This window comes from Ornithodoros turicata, unplaced genomic scaffold (genome assembly GCF_037126465.1).
Source record: "Ornithodoros turicata isolate Travis unplaced genomic scaffold, ASM3712646v1 Chromosome56, whole genome shotgun sequence".
Classification (NCBI taxonomy): domain Eukaryota; kingdom Metazoa; phylum Arthropoda; class Arachnida; order Ixodida; family Argasidae; genus Ornithodoros; species Ornithodoros turicata.
The window spans coordinates 754,524-773,211 of record NW_026999384.1 but is presented as its reverse complement, the minus strand read 5'-3'; the positions used below and the strand labels follow the sequence as shown (position 1 = coordinate 773,211).

At 44.8% G+C, this 18,688-nt stretch overlaps 1 protein-coding gene across 3 annotated transcripts in view; it reads right to left on the bottom strand.

Moving 5' to 3' along the window:
- Positions 1-400: 400 nt before the first annotated feature.
- Positions 401-18,688, bottom strand: part of LOC135374413 (uncharacterized) — a 60,989-nt gene continuing 42,701 nt past the window's right edge. For all 3 annotated transcript variants that reach the window (XM_064607378.1, XM_064607379.1, XM_064607377.1), the window contains 9 exons: positions 15,847-15,876; positions 13,166-13,207; positions 12,085-12,117; positions 9,808-9,843; positions 7,992-8,027; positions 7,230-7,262; positions 5,096-5,137; positions 4,895-4,930; positions 401-485 (listed from right to left, as the gene is read on the bottom strand). In XM_064607378.1, the coding sequence (XP_064463448.1) occupies positions 483-485; positions 4,895-4,930; positions 5,096-5,137; positions 7,230-7,262; positions 7,992-8,027; positions 9,808-9,843; positions 12,085-12,117; positions 13,166-13,207; positions 15,847-15,876 (291 nt within the window). In that variant the 3' untranslated portion in view covers positions 401-482. The remainder of the gene's footprint in view (positions 486-4,894; positions 4,931-5,095; positions 5,138-7,229; positions 7,263-7,991; positions 8,028-9,807; positions 9,844-12,084; positions 12,118-13,165; positions 13,208-15,846; positions 15,877-18,688) is intronic.

Sequence of the window (18,688 nt, the reverse complement as noted above, 5' to 3'; positions counted from 1 at the left end):
AGTAAACAGCCTAGCCCCGCCTTACCCCTTCGGTCTCCTTCACTCTCGGCCTAACACTATAAAACGCTGCGGAGTGTAGTTTTCAACTGCTAAATAATTCGTCCGAATATACCTTCAGCGGACTTCGTATGATATGCGCTATAACAGCACAGCCTACCGTACTGCATTTTTTTTCTGGCTTTGTAACTTTCTAGACGAGTGATGATGGCTGGCGATGGCCGTATTTCTCAAGGGATATTTTTTACGCTGCAGCGCCTTGTTCCAGTCTCCCTCAATTCACAATGACGAAGGAGAGCATAACTACGCACGAAGATGCTGCAATCGAGAGTTCTGTTCAACGTGACCAATCGGGCGGCTCGTAAATGTTATTGCAAAATGCTACAAAATGAATGGACCAGTGTCAATTTGCAAAACACCTTTATTTCGCAGCGCCAATGAAACGTCATCACTCCAAATGACAGCGTCCCTTGCATTCCGGTTGGTTACTGCAAAAACACAAGACAAAATTGCTACAAAATAAATAGTGTAGTGTAGCTTTAGAAAACGGTTTAAAGCATAGATTGAGAAGTTACGGGTCAAAAAGAACTCGTTACAAGTTAGGTTTCCGTGTGCAAAATCTAACTAAGTTCATAACGAAGTTCTTCAGCCTGAAATGTAGCTCGCAGTTACTGAGTTACTTAAAAAAAAGAAGGAGTTACTTCCAAGTTACTTGGGATACAAAATAGCATTACGCAGGTGCAGCGCGTGAGCAGTTGAGTTAGACCATGAGCTGCCTGCGGAGGAGTGCAACACGCTTATATCGTTTTCGTTTGTGCCCAACAATAGACCTCTCTCTGTTTCTAAACAAATGACGTCATAGTGTTCGACAGCGCCACAAATTGGGTAGAATTGAACTACACTCGAAGCTAGAGGTGAACAAAGTCGCGCCCGAAAGCCACCGTCTTGAGGGGATTACAATATGGTCCCTAAAGAGACGTGACCCTCGGTCCTGCTTTTCTTTCAGTGGGAGGCAGGGAACAAGTGCCCGTTCGTGGAACCCAGCCCGCTCCCTCCGATTTGTTTCGGTTTCAGTCTGTCTACCAATGTCATGATAACGTTTCTCTGGTTGAGGTCTATTCGAACGCTTTGCATCTTACTCCCTGTGGGCGCACAGTGGTTCAGCTTAATTTCAATGGCAGCGGTTCTTACTTCCTGAATAAAATACTGTCATTGATTGAATATCACGTTTTATGGCAAAATATATGGCCATGAAGGAACCGGAGAGAAAACAAGAAAACATTTGGACGTGAGTGAAAAGCGAGTTAAAAGTAACTTGGCACTTAAGTTACTTTGGCAAAGTTACGTGAAAAAGGAACCAGTTCCTCTGAAAGTTACCATGGCGCAAAAGTACCGAGTTAAGGTACAAGTTACCAAAGGAAGGAACTTAGTTACAGTAACGAGTTACCTCGAACTCTGGTTTAAGGTGGCACTACGGACTAAATATCGTGTTATCAGAATCCTACAAAATTTATGTTACTGAAATCTTCTTGTGGCACTTTACATTCCCGCAAAATATTTTGGCTCTATATGACGTGAAAACTAGAGAAAATTAATTTTTATTTCTGAGAACTGTGACATCACGTCCCGGCGTCCGGCTCTCATCTGGCAACGTTGTTGCCCTTCGCGGCTTCCGGGGGGGCTAACTTTTTGCACTGCGTGAGCGGAGCCCCACGTGACATATGATCCGACCGTTCCGCCCTTGGAGGAAACACAAAGGAAGGAGAGAAGACATCTCTCCTATTTTTCCCTCTTTCCATCAGTGGCACGTGACTTCTCCACCACGTGACCCTACCCAGACAGCAGCGTCGTTGCTAGGAGACGAGTGTTCTCTCCAGAACTTGACATCATTGCAATTTGTGCGTTTATGATGACCTCATTCGGTCGTCGCGTCATCGAAACTTGTGGAGGCTCAGCAGGTCTTCAAACATTGACAGAAATGCACAGTTTTCGTGAACAGCCTTGAACTTTTGCGTATGAAATGCTTGAGGCATCTTCTTTTCATCGACTGAATAACATAAACGCTGTTTTCTGAGTCCAGAGTGACACTTTGAAGAGTTAGGACGTATGCTGAAGAAGTTCCCACACTTCTGCGCAACTTGTGTAGGATAAATGTAAATGAGTGTTATTTTTATGACGTCATCTTGTATTCAAATTTTTCTTGAAAGGGGGCAATAAACGCGCAGAAAGTCTATACTCCTAATACAGAAAGTCATATAAACGTGACGTCACGGGAGGTATTCTATGGTAGGAAGGCGGGAAAAGTGTTTAGAGAGCCAATAGCGATGGACCTCTATCTCTCCTGAAATCTAGGCTTGACGGCGAAGTCCTTCTAGAGCTTGTATCTCAGCAACATGTAGAACAATAATGTTTTACACTCGTTATGGCTTTAATGGAAGATGGCTGGCATGTATCGCAATGCACGCATAATATGATAATATGGATATCTAGAGGCAGCGCACTAGACGGATACAAAAAGCACTAGATAGGACAACTGGTTAATATGAATAAGTATAGCGTAATGAGCATAATATAATGAATACAATGGTGCACATTAGTGAGACCGTTGCGGTCCCTTTGAATGCTGCAGACCGACACTTGGCTCAAAGACACACGCTTCTGTGTAGTTGATTGATTCATTTCCGCTGCGTATGAACAGCGTGATGTACGTGCGTTTTAGGCACTCGTATTCCCCCAGTCTACAATGTTCCGTGAAACATACATTGTTCCCATTTTGGGATCGACGTTTAGATAAGAGACGCATCATTGAACTGTCTCACATTTTGCTCACAGTATCACAGTACAGTAGACTGTCGCTGCGCGCTTTCGGTTTTCGTTTTATTCTGTTTTTATACTTCGTCGCTGATGTCCAGGGGTTACTCCTCTACCGGCACTGGTATTAGTTCATGATTGTCGTATGACCGAAGGTGGACCTTTCCGGCTGGCACCGGCAACGATGATTTATCTGTCTCAGGTAGATGTGCGAGATTGCCGGGGCACCTTAAAGAACCGCAGGCGGTCAAAATTATCCGCAGTCTCGCCCCGCGGCACATATAGCATGTAGCCATATAAGTGTGGGGGGGTCTCGCCTTACGTGTAAATTTATTTTCAATTGTTATTATCTGCCTCAGACCATTTGGAGTGCGTTGGAACACACACGCGAGGGAAAGACAGCGATCAGGTGATCGGAGTTCAAGCACATAAGTTTCATAAGTGGACGATTAAAGTACCACTACGGACTAAATCTCGTGTTTTCAGGATCTCACCAAAGTTATGCTACTGAAACCTTCTTGTCTCACTTTACATTCCTGCAAAATATTTTGGCTCTGCGTAATGCGAAAGCTAGAAAAAAATAATTTTTATTTTTGAGAACTGTGACGTCATGTTATGCTCCAACGGAGCACCCGGCTCTCATCTGGCCATGTTGTTGCCCTTCGCGTCTTCCTGGGGGGCTCACGTTCTGCACTCTGTTCGTGGAGCCCCACGTGACATACCCAACGGACCGTCTGACCTTGGAGAAAACACAACAATGGGAAGCTCATCTCTCCCATTTTCCCCTCTTTCGATCAGCGTCATGTGACTTCTCCATCACCTGACCCTGCCGGACGCCGGCGTCGTTGCTAGGAGACGAGTGCCCTCTACAGAATAAGACATCATTGCAATTTGTGGGCTTATGATTACGTCACCCGCTCCTTGCGTCATCGAAGCTTGTGGAGGCTGGTCAAATCTTCAAAAATTGGCACAAAATGCACAGCGCTCGCAAACAGGATTGAAATTTCGCGTATAGAATCCTTTAGGCACCTTCTTTTTATGAACTAAATAAAATAAACGCTGTTTTTCGAGTCCGGAGTGGCACTTTAAGGAATAATGATTAGCCTTTTCCAGGACAGCCAGTGTTACCTCCATGAAAGCTAGTCTTAACCTATCTCATCTCTCACTTCGACGCAGTGTTACTCGTCTTTGTCTATTTCACAAAATATTTTATCATAGCGATATCTTCGGACGTTCTTTTATTTATCGTCCGTCACATATCTCTTCACCGCTGGACCATGAACAGAAGGTTGGAACTCCCTTTTGCACTACTAATACATGCTCTCGGTCATTTCTGCCCACAACTTCTTTCGAGTGGAACCACCTTCCCGGCTCTATTTCATCCATTACTGACCCTTCCTTATTTAAGAAAGTTCTTTGTGATCATCTGAACGCCACGTAGTGGTTGTTTTTGTCTAATTGTTCGTTGTTTGTTTTGTATCTCTGTATCCGTCCACTTATATTTGAACTTACTGTTACGCCCCTCCCCTCTCTAATGCTAATAAGCCCTGAGGGTATCATAAGTAAATAAATAAATAGTGTACAGTCTGCTTCCATGATGCGTGATTGCGATGCTTTCCATTCTTGATGTGTTGTGTCCACATACATGTCGAATACTTGTGTCACAAGTGTTTCAATTTTTACTACGTGCTTACATTTAGCGTATTTTTAATTGTCTTGTTCGAAGTAAGGCATATTTTTGAAATAACGAATCCAAGTACCTCATCTAATGGCAAGTAACGTCTTATTCAGCCTTACACATATGCCTCCGTTTTACTTTTTTTGACAGACAGTACAAGGCTTCATGTATGCTGTCTATCACAGCTTAGAAAGTAGTTCAAAGAAAAGGGTCCCTTTGCCATGTCGACCTCACCCCTCATCCACGTTGAAATTACGTTGGTCTTTAAACCATTTATAACTGTTGAGGTAAGCAAGATGGATTTAAACTTAGTTGGACTTGTTACCTCAAGCACAGATACTTATAATTTCCTTTATATCCGCAAACTGTATTTGCATAATGCTATCCGTTACTGATATCGGGGCTTACCTTCTTTTCGGGTCCAGCGGCTAAGACACCGAGTCGCTGAAAAGGCAGAAATAGACTCTGATGTGAAGAACTGACTCGACCATTGTCACAGCTATGTTCAGAAGCAGTGGAAACCAACTAGCAGGGAGTTTTTTCAACCCAGGAAAAGCAACAACTACTTGGTGAATGACATTCAAATGTTTGCGTTGTTGTCGACATTACCTCTCCGATTCCAAAGATGCTGTCACGAAGATTCTGGTCGACCTAGGAACGTAAAAACACAATGCACAGTAATCAATATCAGAACATACGTTGGCGGCTCACTTCGTCATTAGCTCCCGCCGAGATGTTCCGCACTCTCATTATAATCGTCAAGCGAGATGATTCAAAGCGATTTGGTAAGCCTCATAGAAAGCACAGCAAATAACTTCCAGTATGTTAGAATGAAATTAACTTCTCAAAGTACAACAGCTATAGTTCTTTTCGACAAAGTAAACAACTATACGTGTGTTATTTGCAATGGATGTCTAAACCTCTGGGTGAGGCGTTTCATTGCCGCATGATGAGTTTAGAAGGTTATGGCTGCAGGTAACAGATTCAGAAATACTCTAGAAACAGAACTTGGACAACACAACACACTCAAGACCAAGCAGTAACGTCTGAATTGAGGAGAGAGGGTTTAACAGGGGTGACTTTCAGAACACTTTAAAATATATTCATTAATGTCAATATATATGTCAATATATATATATATATATATATATATATTATCAGTATTGTAGTATATATTCTAATGCTTGGGAACCACTAGCGGGTTTTGAATCTGGCTACCATTTACCCCGCATGGCGGAGGCGCCAATCCCCGATGAGGCATTTTGAAAAACACATTTTTAGAGGTATATTTTTGACAGTATATTTATTAACGTGTATTTTTCAAAGGGGATTTTTGAGCGATTGTGTTTTAGCGCGGATTTGTAACCGTATATTTGAGGTGATACATTTTCCGTAGTACATTTTCCACGATTGGTTTTTGACGGGATGGAATGTCAGTGGCTTACCCAGAATTTCGTCCTTGGGGGGGGGGGGGGGGGCGTTGGGATCCGCAAGGGATGGTCCTTCATGACGAAACTGAAGGAATATTGCGCAAATATTGCGAATATTGCGACGAAATATTGCGCATTGACGAAATTGACGCATTTGACGAAATATTGCGCATTTTCACAAAATTTTAGAGGGTCTCCTGCTGATTTTTGGAGAGGGGGCAGTTAGGGGGCGAAGGGGGGTCTGGATAAATCACTGTCGAAGAGTGTACAACCGTGGTTGGTGTAATCACACTCTCAAAAATTGTTGTCTTTTTATACCATTTAGCGGGGTAATGGCTTGTCTCAAACGTTAGCCCACAAATGTGTCAACTTTAATCGCTTTGCCAGAGTTGTACGGTTCAACTCTGGACGTGGGTCCTAACTTTATGGACCTGTGTCAAATTTATACATTTGAAATATACAAATGGATCGTCTGAAGGCATATGACATTTAAGTTGTGGACAGTACGACTTCCTCGAAATATGCTCATAGTGTATGTTTTGTTGCTCTTGTCTCCTTTTTTTTACGTTTTAAACATGATACATGCTTACGAAATTCGTGATTTTCTCGCTGATTTCCATCTATATAGCGTAATTTCGCCGTAAAACTTCGACTTACCAGTTGTTACCGATGATAAACAGAAAAATCAAGAAATCTTCTTCACCGGCCGATCACGAGCGCAAATACGCAAACAAAAATTAACCGCGCCTAAAAAATTGCAAACTTCGTACACAAGGTCGTGCAGACATGTCATGAATTAAGGAACACACGCAATTGGCTGAACACAGATTCTATTAATAGGCTGCGACATCCCAAATACTGAGGTCCTATTCGTCTGACAAGGGACTTTGCAAGTGAGGGTTCGGAGATTTCCTCTTCGTAGTAACGGAAAATATGCCGCAACAAGTGACAACATTTCGCATTAAACTACAACCGTGTTTCTCAATGTAGTTTCTACTTAAATTACACCTCAAATACGACGATACCGGCTCTTCCAAAAATTATCGCTGTGTCATGTAAGAGACTGGTGTACCTTGGGTGGTAAATTGGCTGACTTACCACACTAAATATGTTGTCGACCGAAAGATGGCGCCACAATCGAGGAAATAAACTGTCTCCCTTTCCGAAAGGAAACACTGCCTCCGGGAAATGTAAGAGAGCAGAGGATACCACTTTTGCGAATATTTCGAAATGAAAGTTGTTGGTTTGAGTCTTGTGTTTGTGTTGTCGTTCTGTTCATACTGTCAGTAGAAGCATCAATCACGAATACTCACCACGAACCCGTAGTGATAAAGGATAGCGCCCACCTACAGATTAGACAGGAACTTCATTAACGGAATGATGCTTCATGTTTGCGCGCAAAATACCGCACCTTCTATGCTAACATTTGCCTGGAGAAAGCCGTAGCATACCAACCACTACGGAAATCAGCACCATTCAAATGAACGACCTATAAACCAGGATCCGCGCGAACCTCTACCAGCTATACCACATCGCAAGCTTAGTTCAACATCGTGCCAGAACTGAGTTTTGCTGTCTCCAAGCTCCACTCTGGGTTCGACAAGCTTACTTTACTTTCTTTCATCATTAAAAGCTTACTTTAGTCATCAGGTGCAGTCATTCCTGCTGGAATGTATTTTGTGATGAAATAAGGAAGTCACTGAAAAGGTTGGCCAGCTGTAGGATTCGAAGCAACATCTCAGCCTCAGAACATCAATTGCCATCATGTATTTTGTGTCTGTTCGCGATGGTGTCTAGCCCAGCAAATGCAGTCTGACTTCAGTGTCAACTAAAATTTCAGCGTCAGTTTCATGTATCAGTTCTGTTCAGTTACTTCCCTTCAGTTCACGCAGTGAAATCGATGCTTTCGTGGCACCGCGAGAAGACAGGTTGGGACGCATTTTGTTAGAATTATGCTGGGTCGCAGAGTAGCAGAGTTCGGGAAGCACTGACGTACGGGACATATAAGAACAGATCAGCAGACACCTTGACTTGTTCACTTTTAGTTGTACAATTATAAGGTATTCAGCACTCACTTCAAATATCATACCTCCAAGATCCGACTGCCATTCCTAAGGTAGAATGGAAAGTAAAAAGAAAAAAATTAACAATACGTGGGATGGATTCTTGGACGTAAACGATGGAAACTAACAAGATGGCCATAAACAATTAATGTACAGCGTAAAAGAATTGTTGCAACCGGCGGACGGCATCTGCGATTACATCTGGCGAAGTAGGTGTTCTGTACGTTTGCTGTCGATATCGAGGTGTTCGAGAACTCGTCTCCACTACGAATTAATTTATTACTTATAATAAGTAATAAATAATTAAGTAAGTAAGTAATTTTTTTAGACCCGCGGAAATGTGGCAGGTGTAGCTGACATACAAAGCCTATCCTGTTGTTTCATAATATTACAAGCCCATTCAATGTTGTATCACTGTAGTTTGTTTTTGGGTTCATTTTTGCCATATTTCCAGAAGTCTCTCCGAAAACTCTGAAACCCGGAAGAAAATTTTGCTACAACATAAGTTATATTGTAGCAAACATTTTCTTTAAACGTACGGGAGCCGAGCACTCTTTCGGAGCAAAATGACAATAGCGCAAAAGTCGAGGACTGCATCACTGCACCTCTGCACCGTCCGCGTTAATTAACGCCCCTCGTGGCAGTCAAGCAAACTTCACGCAACCGGCACGAGCTCCCGACAGGCCGCACCAAAGAAGCAAGCAAAGGGCTGTGACTTCATGAGGTAACACTGGACCAGTCGCCAGCTTCAGTCAGCTTGAACATACACAAACTATACAGATCAAGCTTACAATACCTAAAGGGTGATGTACACCTTTTATTCCAACTGGTCCTTATCAAACGCACAGAATATTGACAAATTGCCACTAGGTGTCGTTCTAACAATCAAGCATCGTTCTTTGACGGCAAATTGAATGTCATTCCCAGCGAATGACATTCGTTCCCAGTCACACAGTGAAAACAAATGGCAATACATGCGAATGATGTTCGACCAGAGAGGGTGAAGAGATGTGATGGTTCGATGTGAGGAAGCACAGTGCCACCTCCGGTGTCGAAGATGAGTTTTACCTTACGAAAACAAATAAAAAATAAATGTATCGGGTGACTCTATCGGAACTGCCCTTATCTTGGGTTGCATTTTCTGTTTCCTTTTAATCTTTCTCCAGGACGCAAGAGGCGATAGTGTGCTCTTCCACCCTCTCCCGTTGGGGGTGAAGGAAAGACGCGTCTCGGAAGATGCGCAATGAACAAATAAAGAAAAAATGTGTTCCTTCACCAATTTTTTGCGGACGATCTATCGAACGGATTTTTGTTCTGAAAACTGCGCCGGTATCAGGTGACCAAAGGGACCAGATGTTCTCATTGGGACAACTTCGTATAGCTTTTATAGTTAAACCGTTAGTCATTCCCCCAGAAGTCGGCCCAGGACGCACATTCCCCCATGGCGTCAGTCGTGACGTTGCCCACCTACGTGAGGCCGACAACGGCAAGCCCTTTCACCACCATCACCACCACCACCGTTAGTCATTGAAAGTTAATTAAGACTTTCTCTTACGAGTTTGCTAACGCATTTCTAAGGAGAGCCCTTCATCATATGCTATATTGCAATTGATTTCGTCTCGGAAAAAGTGAGATATACATTTAAAAGAAAATTGTTCGCATTTAGCTGGGACACCCTGTATATGTATGTAACTGTGAGAGCATAGCACTGGCACAGTGTGAGCGGGCAGATGTGCGCTGGTTCGCCGTGTGGAGAGCACTATGGGCACCACATCAAATAGCTTTCTATGTGCTGCTGGCCAACTTGTGATGTAGGAATGTGTCTTACCTGCTGATTTGAATGGGAGTAGTATGCCTCTCTTAGCTGTTACGGATGAAAAATTATATAAATCAATGTTATGCTGAAACACGCACGTTCTGTCGCGAGCTCTCCGAAGGTATTCTTTCGTTTATATGTAGAGGAACACCGCCTGCTCTACATTTCACATTAGACACTTTAAGGCCTGTTCCGACATATAGCGATTTCTTATGCAGCCCTAGAAAATAGCCCAATATTTTCCTCCCCATAGTGCTCCAAATCGCTAAAAATTACTGCTTGCAGGAGGTGAGCTCATGTCAACTTTTTCAGTGCTAGTATTAGCGTTGTATTCGTGTTGGCCAATGAGGAGGAGCTTCAGCGATGACATCAGGGAGGCCAACGGCCACAGGCCAGGGAGGCCACATTCGTGAGGCCAACAACGGCAAGCCGGTTTACGCCACCACCACTACCATCAGGGAAGTCGTGGAGTTGCTTTGAAAAAGCGTAGTATGATGACGACCATTAACTTTACAAAGATACATCTCCCGTGGAATATCCTCCACGCGCGCTGCACAGTTGCGCTACGCCGGGGGAAATCACACCCTCTATAGTCTAGTGGCTAGCGCGGCCGGCGGCATTCAACGCGCTAGGACGTCGTCCGCGCAGAATAGAGCATGTTCTATTTGTCCCCGAAAGCGCTCGCGCAGTCGGAGTCGCGCTGCTGCAGTCACAGCGACTTTGCGCATGCGCAACGGTTGCAGGCCACCGCGGACGCGCGCGCGCGCGCTATAAACGCAAATTTACCGGATCGCTTTGCTTGGCGCAGGTCCCCCAAGGTCGCCATTTTCCCATGTATTTGTTCTTATCCCGATGCGTGCAATGCCGGAGGCCGCCCTTAGGTACCCCATTGTTACCAGACGTTGGCTTGCGTGGATTGTAGCGCGCTAAAGATCCAGTTGAAGCACAATCCAAGCCAGGCCAAGTCACCGAAGGAGAAATGGACGACTGCAGCGCCTGCGGCGCCTGGTACGACAGGTACGCTTTGTGATGCACGCAGCCGTGCACTAGATCCTTCCGATCGCTCAACACGTTTAAAAACGGATCAAAAAGTGAAACACGACAGAGAAAGTTGTTATACGCGTTTTATTTGGACATATAAAGACTAGATTTATTCGCAGAAACAACAAAAACATTTTGCCGCTAAACTTAGCGCGCTGCAGTGATCCGGAACGGCAACAGTGGGGTATCTAGTGGCGGCCTTCTTCATTGCACGCTTTTCCGAGGTGAGTTTGGGGGACCTGGCTTGGCGTGTCTGACTTCGGCTGTCGCTGACTGCGACGCCAAAAACGTTGGACTATATCTGCGCCTTTAGTTGACTTAGCGCGCTCTAACATTAGGGTATTCCTTTGTACACGCTACACATAAAGGCATCGCCACATTTAACCGCAACGCGGGTTCGCGTGCACTGTACTGACGTCAGCGCCGCCAGCATCCACGCTGAAATACTGGATCACTGAACACAAGCGTCTTCACTCAGGGTCGCCAGATTTTGGCTACTTTGCTCCTACTGGCTACCTCCAGACTGTCGTATCATCGAATTTTGAGCAATGGCGACTTGCTACACTCTGGTTACTTGTGTGGATACTTCTTCTGACTACATACAGGAAAGAGGACTTATGCCCAGTCCTATAGCCTAAGCTCAAACTAATAGAAAAAACTAAACCTGATACATTGATCCCATCGACACGTACCATATTCAAGTATCAAAATCACACAAGTATCAAATTCAACATTATAATGGATCACAGACGTTCATACAACAGCACGAGACATCACAACCTATTTGTCTGTCCCCATAAGGACCAAAACAGGAGATGCAATAACAGCACGGATAGCAGTACTGACGGTGCATAACACTCCAAAAGAGCGTTGACAAACTCTGTAACAGTGCTCAACACTCAACAACAGCAGGTTGTAATGAGTTCCACTTTACGAGAGTTTCAGGAAAAGACCATGACCGATCGTGACTTTGTGACACAAAGGCATGGTCGGTCATTACTACTGCGAAAAAAAAGAATAAAAATTACAGCAGTTACTGGCACAAAGTTTTTGCCAGTAACTGCAGTAATTTTTCTCGATGTTTTCGGTATCTGTCCTCAGCTTATAAAATAGTAGACAATCCAATACTGATTTCAGACCAGGCGTGATTTCCTATCTCCGTCTCGCCTTCGGTTTTTCCCAGACTAGGCAAAACCTTCGAGTACGACACTGTGCTCATGCCTGAAAACCGAATCGAAACGACTGTACCTTTGGTAGCAGCTTAACCATGGTCCAGTATATCTGAAAGACATGTTGTCGGTAACTATAATCGCGCTGTAAAGTCATCACAAATAGTGGACCACAAGAAGAACAAACGCGTTTTACCAAAGCGACAGTCGAAGACCCAAGCGACTCATACCAAAGGTTTAAAAAATAAAATAGAAAGCTATGTCTGATGCTTTCTTTTTCATGGTCAGTGTCACCGTACAAAGTATTCCAATTTAATGCAATTCAGACAACTAGTTCTAAATGCACTTTGTTGTCCGCGCTCTGCCGCGATGCATTGTCAGTGATTTCGTGATCCACCGAGTCGAGACTAACCCTCGAATTCGTAGATGTGATATGATCTCTACTTGGCGTGCAGATATTTTGGAAGAGCGCCAGTGCACTTCAGAAACCCTGCTCGGCTTGTAGCGTTCTCACGCAGCGAGCTCGAGTTTACACGCGTGGTGAAAATATAAGGTCAGTGCTCTGGCTACCTTGATCCTGACTTGAATAACGCTGGAGTACGGCAGCTCCGGGAAGTCACGTGACACTCAGAATCTTGCCTTGGCTTAGCTTAGCTTTACGTAAGCTGATTCATCATCAATTTGTGTACACATATTGTAAGTCAACGCTAAGAAATGTCGTTTTTCACACAGCAATGCAAATTTTAGGCGCTAACTTGAGCGAAAAAGTCGCTCCCAGTCGTAATTAAAGTTTGCAGGCTACGGCTTGACGAAGTAAGCCAAGTGCGAGGGTTCATGAAAGACAAAAAAACGTTTTGAGCGATGACAAGTCTTGGCGCAGACTTGCACGAGTCAAGACGCGGCTTCAAGTGAAGTCATATCTACGAACTCGGGGGTAAACATGCTGATGATACTGTTTCCCATACCTCGAGACTCGTGTATCGTCTATATCGCGATCGTGCACCCTTGCGATGTCCGTTAAGGTGGGTAGCTGATGCTTACGTCACCGTGCAGCCGAAACAACCCGTAAACATGCAGTTCGTGTCTGTTTATTATCTAAAAATACGTCTGTTTTGGCAGGACGTTTGAGTTGCAAACATCATAATGGCTTGTGTACGTACGTTCTGCCTGCTGCTGGGTGCCTGAACAAGGTAACCGGTCAGCTATAACGGGAAACATGTGGTGTAATCAATGAAGGGTGAGGGAGAGCAAAACACACGGGGGTAAACAGTTAATGGTGACATCATCTTTACCAATGGAGGAATTCATAGCATGATTCCAACGTCATATGCAACTTCAAATGAACGCTCGCATCCGGAAACACATTTATGGAACACATGCTACTATGGTCGGCACCGGCTTATGGAGAAATGTTTTGCCCTAAAAGTGCTTAGATATTAAATGAACGAATTTTAAAGATCAGTGCTGCTTCTTCCGCTACAGTGCGCTGAGGTGTCAGATGCGAGCGTCAGACGCCCCCACTGCTGCGGCGGCACTGTAACACCACCTAGATAGAACAACGCCTCTCCATGCTTCCTTCTTCCGCGCCGTGACGTCACGCAATCCCGCCCAACTTCTGCTGCCGCGAGATATTACATTGCTGCACTCTAAAAATAGATCTTTACCGCATAGCACGTTCTGCGCCAACCATTGCCACGAATGATAGGGTTACCCCTTTGAATTCGAAGAGAAATGGGGGCGTACGCTTTTTTGTGGCAATTTTCCTGTATCCAAATTGACATAAAAAGGCGTACGCCTCCCTCTCTACTCCAACGAGAAGCGATAACCGTATCATTCCTGGGAATGGTTGGCGCAGAGCGTGCTATGTGGTGAAGTTCAGTTTTTAGAGTGTATACTCTAAAAGCAGAACTTCACCGCATTGTAACGGGACCCGATACCTCATTCTGCGCTTCACCAACTCCCCACCCATCATCCTGAAATAAAGTTGTTGTTGTTGCTTCGGGTGCCAGACCAATTGTGACACGAGTCTGAAACGGAGAAATTTTAAGCTTCCTGAAGCCTGAAGAACGCAAGCAATCATAAAAGTGCCAACTGTGTCTAACCACCTTTACATTATACTTGCGAGCTATCTCCATCAAGTAGTGTTACTACCCATGCACATAACGAATAACTACTTGTTGTTCCAGCCTCAAAATATCAGTTCTCTAATGAATAACTACTTCTCTGCTATTTTTCTCCCTTTCCCTTGTGCGCATTCTTCAGCATTATGTGGCAAGCAGGATGTCTTCCAATCTGAGCGGCAAAACTATTATTAGTTTCATGAGGACTGGACTTGGTTAGGGCTGACTTCACGTCGTCTGTTGCAATCTATATTCTGATTGTCTTAGAGATGCTAGAGTAGAAGGGCATGAGTAGTTTCTGGCATGTCCGTTGGTAAGTCCAGCAAAGATGCTCGCCTTTTCTGAAGTGAAAAAAATTTTCACTACGTAGACGACATTCTAGTAATCAGACCAGAGATAGACAGCAGCTGTTCGGATCAAGTGGCTACTTTCTATGAGCGAGCAGCCCCGGGACTTAGTTTCACAATAGAAAACATAACCAATGACAAATTCCGAATCTTGGACTTGGGATTAATCAGAAAAGGTCAGAATCTACGCTGGAGGCACCGACAGAGGGGCCGGAAACCTAACATGCTATTCTACTCTAACATCTCTAAGACCATCACAATAGGGATTGCAAGAAACGCAGTGAAATCAGTTTTAACCAAATGTTCTCCTCATGCGACTAATAATAGTTTTGTCGCTCAGGTCGGAAGACTAGTAAACGCTGAGCACAATGAAGATTTTCTGGTCAATGTTTGCCACAGAGTCCGGAAAAATGCGCACAAGGCAAATTGGGGAAAACAAAGAGTGGAAGACGAGAAGAGGAGATAGACGACGTCGTTGCTGTCCAAAGCGACACCATGTACCCACGTGGTTCCAAGGAGTGTGCGCTCCCGATCGTCCACAATTGACTGAGAGGCCTGGACGTTGTTGGCGTAAGCTCGCTTCGAAGGGATGTGTCTGTCGGTCACGCCCCTATTTTTGCGTGGTAAGTGCGACGCCGGTGCACTGAATACGGTTAAAAGTCGATGTGTGTATTATATGAGGGATCATGAGAAACGTTTCATCGCCGTGGCATCTCTTCAAGTTTCAAGAACAGTGGTATTCTGATCGCTTTCCAAGGTGATGCACTTCATTTTGTTTAGTGTTGTGTGCTTGCATATCAGCCAATACAAAGCACAAATAAACACCCACTTTTCTAGTTTCCATTTCATTTTGCCTCCAGAAGTTCAATGAAATTGGGATAGCGTGCTAGAGCTTCCTACTCGACCGATTCGCGAGCTGCATGGGTTGTCATGCAAGCCTGACAAAATTGACAAATATATAGGCTCTCGTCAGCTGCTCCCCCATTCATTAAAATGCTACTGTGACAACAACTGAGTTCCTTATCTGAAATTCCTGTTGAACTGAAGCGTGATACCCTCCCAGTCACAAATATATATGCAGCAACGGGTTCCGCAGGTGAAAGTATGCGGAATACGCTAATGATATAAACGTACTGCAATGTGTCCCTGATCGTACTGAGTGCCAACTGCTGGAGGTATATTCTTCTTGTTCTGTGCGTTACAATTGTCAGTTGGAAGTCACGGTACTGATAGAGCACAACTATATTACTCTAGCACTGTCCGATAGGTTATTTCTTTTTCGCCACACAGTGCGCATCTCGCAAACCTAGAAAGTGGGTAGTTTTCCGTGTCGTCTCACCTCAACTACGGCTACCGGACTACAAGTTGTCTTACCTCAGCCAGAGCTGCCTGGTATGTGTAGTCCTGAAAAACAACAGGAAAAATAAACACGTCAGACGGTATACGAACCCTCGTGAGACTCATTTTCCCTCCCGCGGGCATCTTTTATGAGCAGTTCCTTTATTTGCTTTTTTTACGTATCTGTTATTCATTGACCGTTCACGTTTAGGGTACTCAGCACTGCTAACGCCGAAAAGAATGTCCCTTGGCAACCATCACAACAAAATTGTTCTCTCTCGTGATACGTCATACGTACTGGTCATACACCGTTTCTTGTCAAATTCAATTTGCATAAAGTGTCACTGAAAGACTGAAATAATTGTAGTCGTCGAAAAACCCATACAGTGGCGAGAGTCGAACCCCACACCTCTCGATTGCTGGTCCCGAATGGTTGATAACAATTACGCTACGTGGAAAACAACTTCCCTACCAAGGGAGATATGACAAAAATACACACACACAAAAAAAAACAGACTAAGGCGACGACGAAAAACTGACACACACAGACAAGTCTGAAATACAGCTAGAGCTTATTTGCAGAAGGATACAACTTCTAAAGAGTCCTCAAGAAGGTTAAGGCGGAGGGGATGATAGTCTCATCAAAGGGCCGAAGGTCGTGCCGACGGCTTACTGACACAGTTCCTACACGGACGGATTGAGAAGACTCCTCTCAAAAGCCGCCTGGTGTGATCATTACCAACAGCCTTTACAACAGTACCTTGCCACGTAGGAACACGAGCCGTTACAACATAACGATGCTTTGCAATATCACAGGGATGAACGATATACTTTTTCAACGCATGTTCCTTGAAACACTCGTTTACGCACCTCTTGGTTTGACCTGTGTAACAGAAGCCGCATGCTTGCAAAATTTCATAGATGACATTTGACTGACATTGGACATAGGTCTTATGGTTTTTATAGGTTGCTTGAGTCTTTTCAGAAGGTGTAACATCATATAAGCGAAAATAATTTTTAAGAACAACAGTGACATTGAACATACGTGTTACAGACAGTAAAGTGACCATCTCCATATTCGCGTCGCCCCTGACGGCAAAGTGTCGAACGTCGTATCTTTCGTCACAATAGACGACCGGACCCCCTACGTGATCGATTACGACTTGCCGCCATGCCAAGGTAGTGGTGGTGGTGATGGTGAAAGCGCTCGCCGTTCTCCGCCTCACAGAGGTGGGCAACGTCACGACTGACGCCCTGGGGGAATGTGCGTCCTGGGCCGACTTCGTCCTGGGCCGACATATGTCTGAAAGCGTCTGAGGAAAACCCAGGAAAAGCCCTCGACAGCACAGCCGGCACCGGGATTGCTGGTGGCACTGTCAGCTTTATCAGCCTATCAGCCTACGCATTTTTCCCGCTTCATGCCTACCACAGCAAAATATAACCTCGAACCGGTCTCGTCATGACATCACATGTTTGTGAACAGAGGGTCGTCTATAACCATGGGGACGCTATTCGGCCTGGCATGTTCCGTGGGAAATCAGCAAGAGACCGTTGTAAAAAGAATGCGGAAAGAGTGAAAGCGTATTCTACTCATTGCGAGTACAAAGCGTCGACAAGTCACGGCCTGAAACGTGTCCCCCAGCGAACATGGCAGTCGCCTGCAAGTGGCTGCGCATGCGCATACGCTTACACGGGAAAGGTCCATTGTCTGACTCAATATGAAAATAAGGTACTACAAGAGGAGAAGAGGAATACGTGGCAGAAATGTGTCTCCTCGTATCTACAAAATTACTTAGGAGAGTTAAAAGTCAGTGATGTATTAGCAATTCGAAACTCTACCCCGATCATAGAATTTTCGTCTGAAGGATGTGAAGACATGCCGTTCATCGTATGAGTCGATGTTGGTGATTTAGATTACTCGATGCCCCATAAGGCACTGTTTGAGGCAGTGAGGGAGTGCATACAACTAAATGACAAGGTCAAGTTGCAGAACCTGCATGGTGTATCTGTAGAGAACTCCTTAGACATTTTGCAGATATATTTAATCCCTACCTACATCAGAGACGACGAAGACGTGTTTGTTCAAACAACAGGAATATGCAGAGGGTCGTGCATGGCACCTATTCTGAGCGATATTTTTCTACCATCTGTAGACCGTCAACTGTGCACTGGTCTGGTGCCCCTTGGTGATGTCCACGCGTTTAGATATGTTGATGCTTATCTGGTGTGTTGCAGAAATTGTTCCAATCCTCTTCCAATGGAAGGCGAACATATTCTTCAAATGTCTCACAACCATGCGTGTGTAGGGGTCTCACCTTTACGAGTGAGGCCTCGGAGGGCGGATGTTTGCAGTACACCCGACAACACCTAGAATACCAGCAAGTGTGCTGGCAGTATGAACCCCGAAATAAAAAGGGTTGCCTTACCTATCAACCCATTCGAAAAATTCGCTCAAAAGCTGACGGTGTTACGCTCTTGGCTGTACAAACACGTAGGACGCAGGCCAGAAACAGCATTCCACGAACCGATCTCAGACTTCACCGCGACCTACAGTCCCCATCATTCCCGCCATCACTTCCATCACTCCCGGACGCCAAGGTCTCTCTGGCGCCCCCTGATTGGCCTCGTCCCCGCCAAGGGGTGCTCTCTGATTGGCGTTCTCCAAGTGACGTCTACAGAGTGGGAATTACGGAATGCTCTCAACATGCGTCGTCTGCTGTTGCCATGCGTAAGATCCAATTCCACAGAAACATCTCCACTAACTCGCCCCGGATTTTCGGCGTGATTATCAATGGTGAACGAGGAGTAAAATGGGACTGTAGATTTGCAATCGACCTCGGCGGATGCGATAGTCCCCCTTTAAGCATGAGACCATGTC